We start from the raw sequence: 7,500 nt of genomic DNA, 5'->3' as shown, positions 1-7,500 counted from the left end.
TGGCTTTGTTTCTAAGACAGCATCCTGGATATCATTCTATACACATTTTGATTACTATAACCTACTGCCTCTGAGACAGACTAGTTATGACCTCATAAGGTTTATCTCCATCTGTGTCTCTGCAATGCTTAATGTCAACTGGTGCCAAGCCCAATTTTGTTTTACTATAGTCCATATATCATCTTTAATGGATCTAAAAGAACTACAAACTACTTTCTTTTTTCAATAAGAGATGGTAAAATTGCAGTGTATTTTTACAGAATGTGGGGGAAACTAAGGGGAGAATCAAGGAGAAAGGGGGAAGAAAGAACAAAGGTGTTTGTTAGAAACATGCTTGTGTAGCATAACTTTATCATAAGTTGTTAATTCATCTTTTAAATGCCAAAAAAAATACAAATTCAAGACTAGACCCAGTACTTTCTTTGTAATATCTGTAAAATCTGTAATAATAAAATACCTATAGCTATTCTGCTTTTATATGATTTTAATGACCATTCAGGACTACTTTACTCTAATGAACTCTTATGTATCTTTGCCATGTGACTCCTAAGATTTCCTTTTTGTGTGGAACAGTATGGACAATGAGGACACTTAAATGGCTTTTCTCCTGTGTGGACCCTTTGATGGCGCACAATGTCAGTCTTATAGTGGAAACCCTTCCCACAGTAAGGGCACGTGTAGCTGTAGGCAGTGTTGGTCACAGCAGCAATAACGTTGTGGCTTAGCCTTTTTCTGCCTCTTAAGCCTCCCAGGTCACCCTAGAAATAGGAAAACCACTACCTTAGTTTTCTAAATCCAACATCAATATGAATTTAAAAAGAGACTGGATACTTTTCATTAGTTTAGATTCTATAGTAATGTATTTCCCTCTCTCAGATTCTATATTAGTATAGTAATTTGATGTCTCCTCTTTAACAACACATCATTTCCATTTATCTAACAGCAAAAGGTCTAGAAAAAACATTAAAGTTTCTTTTACTTCTTCCACTAATCTGCTGGGTTTCTTTTCTGCTGTATCTCAACCATGTTTCCTGGTTTATGTTTAATATCTTGCCAATTCCGATCAGCTTGTGAATGTCGCTTTTGTGTGTGTAGTTGGAGTAGTATCTTCTGATTGGCACGATAGGGACAGTAAAAACAAGCAAATGGTTTTTCTCCAGTGTGTATCCTGATATGCTTTCGAAGATTCCCCTTATGTGTAAATGGCTTATTACAAACAGGGCATGGGTAGAGACGAGGATGTGAGCCATCACCCCAGCTATGACCCTCATGTCCTGCAACAGGGCCTTCAGTCATAGTTCTTTCCTCTGAAGAACTACCCAGGTGGTGAGCCTCTTGCACTCTGTCTTGAGGCTGAAAGTGAGGACTGAGGTGTACGGCTGAAGAAGGGTGGAGGACACTGGTGGGGGTCAACCCTGGCAGCCCATCAATCACCCTCTGGCGTTGTCCCTACAGGAAAAGAAAACCAATACCCTAAGTTTTCTTTAGCAAACTTCCTGGTATAAACACCACCACAAAACATGCAAATTACCATGGATATATCTTTCTTAGCCTCCCCTTTATATGTGAAATACCTAATAACATAGAAGCATATATATGTGCAGTGTAATCTAAAATAAAGCATAAAAAATGACAAAGCTATGAAGGCTGATCTGATATCTTACCTTCTTTTCTCTTTATTTGAAATCGAAGTCTTCCTAATCATTATGTAACCAGATCTGTCAATTGATTTTGTAGTTCCTTTCATTTACTACTCATAACCAGCTAAGCTTTTCTATGAATTCTTTTTCACATGGATTTTTAAAAATTCTGAGTCAAATACTGAAATTATGACTTTGATTAGAAGCTCAACCCTATATCCCAAGTTTTTCATTGAAAAACACATTGCTGATAAAGGTATCAATACCCATCAACACCTGATTGTAAAGATTTACAATCTCTGTATAAATAAAATAAAATCCTTTACAGCATTCATAAGCATTCCTTCTGATGGTTTCCATAACTTTCATTTTGCCTTTATGCACATGTGTTTGTATTCTCACTGAAACAAGAGATTTCTTAACATCTTTATTCAGAAATCATAATGACCAAAATTTACACATAACTATCAAACATTGATAAGCAGTACGTATCCAGTAAAAAATAAAATAAGAACACTGATACAAATGGTGAAATAAATTACATGTAATACTGACTTGCATACTGCCACTGACAGGCAGGAGTATCTTCGCCAGATTTCTTTATATCTGGCTTTGTGATTAGTGTGGTGACCAACCCTTGTACTTGCAAACTAGCCATGGAGGAGTTCTCCATGTCTTCCCAACATGTGGGTAGTTAAATGAGCTTTTTGCGTAGCTTTATAGGGGCATTTGGGGCACTGGAATGGCTTCTCTCCAGTATGTGTTCTATAGTGCTTCATGAAGTTGCCCTTGTGATTGAAGATCTTTTCACAAACAGCACAGACGAAAGATGTCCTGAGTGCGCTGCCACCTCCTCCTCCGATACTTGTCATGGCAGCTCGCTTGCCCAACTCCGTTCCCTATGGAGAAAACCATACCACTTTATTTTCTACCTCCAATCATATTTAGTTACAGCATATGAATTTCCATTCAAATTGTTTCATTACTGTTATCTGTTTTTATACTCTTATACCCACAATTTAAAAGTTCATTTGTTCATATGTATGACACTGCTAACCTCTTACATTGTACGATGAGATTTTTTTTTTTTTTTTACTATTTTTCTTTTCTGCAGCACTGTTTCTAAAAGCCAATAAATAGCGATCAGCACAAATCTAAGTTTTCTTCCATTCAAACAATTAAAAATTACATAGGGATAAGAAAAATAATACGTCAGACAATACTATTGAAAAGGCTTGCAAAGACAGCTGTTACTGTTTAATGTATTGCCAGTCTCTAGGCCTATTATTAGCATTCCCATGATAAATAATTTTCAAATGATGGCATACTTGTAAACCTGATATATATTCTTCATAAAATCAAGATTTTCCTTCAGCTCATTCAACTTGAATAAAGCTGTTTCCATTATCAGATGTTTCACAGGATTGTTGTTGTAATGCTCCTTGAGCTACAGATCCTGTCAAATTTCCACTTGTAAATCCTGGATCTCTATTCCTTTGTACAGACTGAGCTTCTTCTGGATGTTTGAGTCGAATGTGAGCATCAAGGTTGTACTTGAGGGCTGCTCTGTAAGGACAATGAGGGCACTGGAAGGGTCGCACTGCTGCATGAGAGAGCATATGTCGTTGGAGATCATACGTTCGTCGGAAACCCATCTTGCCGCACACCGAGCACACCCGCAGTGCTGCTGCCACTGCTGCTACTGCACCGCCCTACAAAAGAAATGGCCGCTTAAGTTTGCATCCTGCCTTTCCTCTCTGAAGCAGCAGCAGTGGCAACCTTCAACCATTATCAATACTGAATTAAATATAAAACTTTCATAATCCCACAAAGTGTGAACGCATCTAAATCATTTAAAAAGTTATAAAAACAAAATAAAAATAAATTATAATAATAATGATAATGATGATTATAATGATAAATAATAATAATGAGAACAATACTACTACTCAGAACTATAATCATAATAGTAATTATTACAGCATACGCTGACAGTATTTAAGACAAGGATGAAAAATTTAATAAAAAGTAAATAAACAATAATAGAAAAACTAATGACAAATGTCAAAATACTTTAAGCCTTTTCATTCCATTGGCATTAAAATATATCAAATTTACTAACATCAAACCTGCTTGCTCACAATTTCTACCAAACTCTGTAGTCTTTGCATTTTAAATTAGATTTGTTTTTGTATATATACAACTTATCATTATATATCAGTTACAAAAGAAAACAAGTTCTTGGTATCCTTAACATGGTTAATATGAATTTCAAAATTGTATTTTGAAGATTTGTATGTAGGGTTGATAAGAAAGAAGATAACAATTGAATTCTTTGGAATATTTGCACTTTTTCTTCATTCTCTGAATGCTTTGTGGAAAAAAAAAAAAAACTTCCAAAACCATTTTTGGTACTACTATTTCTCCATGTCATCCAATTGGACTGCATATTGCTGCTGCTAATCTTTTATTAGGATTATCTTTGGATGGGTATGTTAGTACATATTAATTCTATCTCCACGGAAGTGGTATCTGTTTATCAATGTAAACATAGTGTATCGGTAATCAGCTTATTGGAGCTTATTTCCCTTGTTTTTGATGTCAAGAATAGCCCAATTGCATCTTGAAAGTAAAACTCACAGTGCAATCTCATGAAAGACTCAAGCTGGTATAAGCTCTTACCAAAGTTAGAAATACTGGAATAATTAATGTGTAGTTTTGTAACATACACTATTAGGCATAAATTTTTTATAGATGTATCAAGATCATTGAGAATCTGATTTCAGATTATATAGTCACAGACTTCACTTTGCGTAAATCAACTGATTTTAAATCACACCTTCTAAAGGACACGGCCAATGATTTTGTTAAATTATAATTTTTGTATAAAAGTAAATCAGAAGGCACATCTATAAAACAAATTTTATTGTCAAATGACACATACAATCAAAAATTGAGCTGATTCCTTACAATGGCATGCCTTGTAAGACTTGCCAAAATTTACATTCACTCTACAGTAAAATGGTACAATTCATATTAAAAATATCAATACTAACATTTTTACCTTAGCACTAATAATAATCAGCTAGCAATAATTCAAGTATTACACCGAATTCATATCTGAGGACTACTGTGTTTATTTCCAATATGTCGTTTGAGGTTGGCCTTCAGAGTAGAGCGGTATGAACAAAGTTCACAAGCAAATGGTTTCTCCCCAGTGTGTGTGCGTATGTGACGCCGCATGGTAGTAGCATCCAAAGCTGCATAGCCACATAATGGACACTTCTGTGGCATTCTGGTTCTGCCTCTCTGTCCAGGCCTGGGTACCTACAAACAGGAAAGATGAATAAATATGGGCACTCTTCAAAATATGCTGTGGGCCTCATATCTTCTTAGCTGTTGAGAACTCTTCTTTTTCACCCCACACAGGTATCCTTTTTTTTTCACTTACTGAGGAGGATGGTGTCTGCCTCTAAACTTCTTATATTGCTAAGAGTTTATTTTTCAAAATTTAATGAAGTTTTCTTTTGTTATACCAAGTATATGTATTTTCTCTTGTTAGATCATATATTTGTATGTCTCCTTAAGATGTGATGTTTAAGATTTCCCTTCAGTGCTGAACGATGGGGGCAGTATGGACATGCAAATGGCTTCTCTCCTGTATGGATGCGAGTATGTCGCTGCAAGTCCAGCTTGTCCCTAGCTTGGTATCCACAGTGGCCGCATCTATGGCATGTTCCGCCAGCCCTGGTCCTCCACCGCTGGACCTACGGGAACACGAGAACTCATTCACTCAAGTGTCCAAATGTTTTATACTTATTTGGTTTTCCAACATTTATCAGAGAAAATACACTGCTTTTCAAATAACTGTTTTATAAAAAAAATTCATGATCAATGGAGTCATTTCATATCATTGATTGAATATGATCATTAATTTCTGCATTCTTCCTGGTAAGTGTTATTCAATGCAGTTTTGCTTTCCTTTACCTATTTGTATGGAACACCATGTTTCATTCTAACATGATTTATTAGATTGGACTTGCGAGCTGATTGATGTGAGCATAGTGGACAGGCAAAGGGTTTTTCTCCCGTGTGAACACGAATATGGCGACGCATATCCTTACTGTTGCGAGTGCTGTAGCTGCATGACTCACACTGGTAGTTCGCCCTGCTCTTGCCTACCCACGGGATCACCTAGAGAACAGGAAAAAAATATTTAAGACTAATTTCTGGCAGTCTTTTTTTTGTTTGTTTCTTTTTTTCTTTTTTAATCTCTAGCATAACATCCTATACAAAATAAAAAGGCATTCACCTTCTAGGATTAGATGGCTAAGTCTTCCCATATATGTGTACATTCTTGATGTGCGTGCTTAAATTACTCTTTTGAGCAGATCTATAAGGGCAGTAAGGACAAACAAAGGGCTTCTCTCCTGTATGTCTTCTTATGTGCATGGTGAGCTTAGATTCGCTGATTGCCTGATATCCACATGTTTGACATTTAAATTCTCTCCTGTTTGCCTCCTGAGATAACTGGGCTACTGGTCTTCCTCCTGAGGAAGACTTATAAGAAGGCAGAAACACACCAGTGGGATAAACAGATGTCACCTGCCCCTCACGGTGCCGGCAACTGGCTGCTTTGGACAAGTCCATTCCCTAGAAGAGAAGAGGAAAATCCCATGAGAGTTACTCTTCTGATGGCATCATTCAACTACAATTAAACGACTCTCTGTTTTCCCCTTTCATACTTTATATATGGCACATAAAATGCTTTCATCTAAGTCTGACAATTCAGTCTCATTGGTGTTCCAAAAACATGTTACATTGTGGAAATCACCATTCTTCACTTTTCCCCAGTTTCGAGATCATTCATTTATGGCTGGCCTTGCTCTGCATGACGTGTTTTCACATGAGTTATGAGATTACTCTTGTGTGCACATCTGTAGGAGCAAAATGGACAAACAAATGGCTTTTCCCCAGTGTGCTTGCGGATGTGTATGGTGAGTTTGGATTCACTGATGGCTTGGTAACCGCACACCTTGCACTTATAATCTCTTCTGCTCCCTTCCTGTGACACCTGGGAAACTGGTCTTCTAACAGGAAGGGGAGCTGAGGGAGGAGGTAGGACCATGTGGGGTACAGTGGTCCTCATCGACCCTTCATGGTGCTTGTTTATGGCAGCTGCATTATACATGTCCGCTCCCTAGAAGAGAAGAGGGAAATCTTTGTTACTCCTCTTGTATTTGACTATTCAAAAATAATAAATAAGTATTTCTTTTTCCTTTTTTTTTATTTATTTTTTTTTTCGAAACTTTCCTTACACTTGCTTGACCAGTCAGTTTTCCTTACACAAATTAAATCTAATTTCTTAAAAACTTTTGGGGGATTCTGCCAATTCCTTTTCATGTCTCAAGGCTATGTGGTTCTTTAGATGGCTCTTTTGTGTTGTGCGGTGTGGACAGTAAGGACAGGCGAAGGGCTTCTCTCCAGTATGAGTCCGGATGTGACGATTCAGGTTGTCATTGTCACGGGCACAGTAGCCACAAAATCCACATACGAACATGTTCCTGCCTCTGGCCGGGGACTTGCCTCTGATGGTTGACCACACCTACGGGAGAAAAACAGGTCACTGGTATGAGCCTATCAATCTTTCTTTCTGTTATCTCCTTAAGCTAAGTCACAGGGATTTCTTCTATCACTTGGAAGCCTTTAGTTGGTGCTTCCTCAGTTCCAAACTTCGAAGGCTCAGTTCACTTAACATTTAGGTAGGGGTGGACTGGGAAACCTTGGCATAGCTGTTTTAAGACAGAAAGAGAAACGTTTTTTAACCTTTAATATGCAATTGCTTCATCCTTTCTACAAC

At 37.3% G+C, this 7,500-nt stretch overlaps 1 protein-coding gene across 43 annotated transcripts in view; it reads right to left on the bottom strand.

The window, feature by feature from the left end:
• Positions 1–7,500, bottom strand: part of LOC125031460 (longitudinals lacking protein, isoforms A/B/D/L-like) — an 84,740-nt gene that overhangs the window by 50,134 nt on the left and 27,106 nt on the right. The window contains exons 6-7 of one of the 43 annotated variants that reach the window (XM_047622216.1): positions 980–1,449; positions 622–758 (exon numbers count right to left, since the gene is read on the bottom strand). The exons of 26 other annotated variants lie outside the window; for them this stretch is intronic. In XM_047622216.1, the coding sequence (XP_047478172.1) occupies positions 988–1,449 (462 nt within the window). In that variant the 3' untranslated portion in view covers positions 622–758; positions 980–987. 16 more of the 43 variants (XR_007115493.1, XM_047622221.1, XR_007115494.1 and 13 more) reach the window with 16 other exon arrangements.

Source organism: Penaeus chinensis, chromosome 13 (genome assembly GCF_019202785.1).
Source record: "Penaeus chinensis breed Huanghai No. 1 chromosome 13, ASM1920278v2, whole genome shotgun sequence".
Lineage (NCBI taxonomy): Eukaryota > Metazoa > Arthropoda > Malacostraca > Decapoda > Penaeidae > Penaeus > Penaeus chinensis.
The sequence above is the reverse complement of the archived record's forward strand: the minus strand, read 5'-3'. Positions and strand labels throughout refer to the sequence as shown.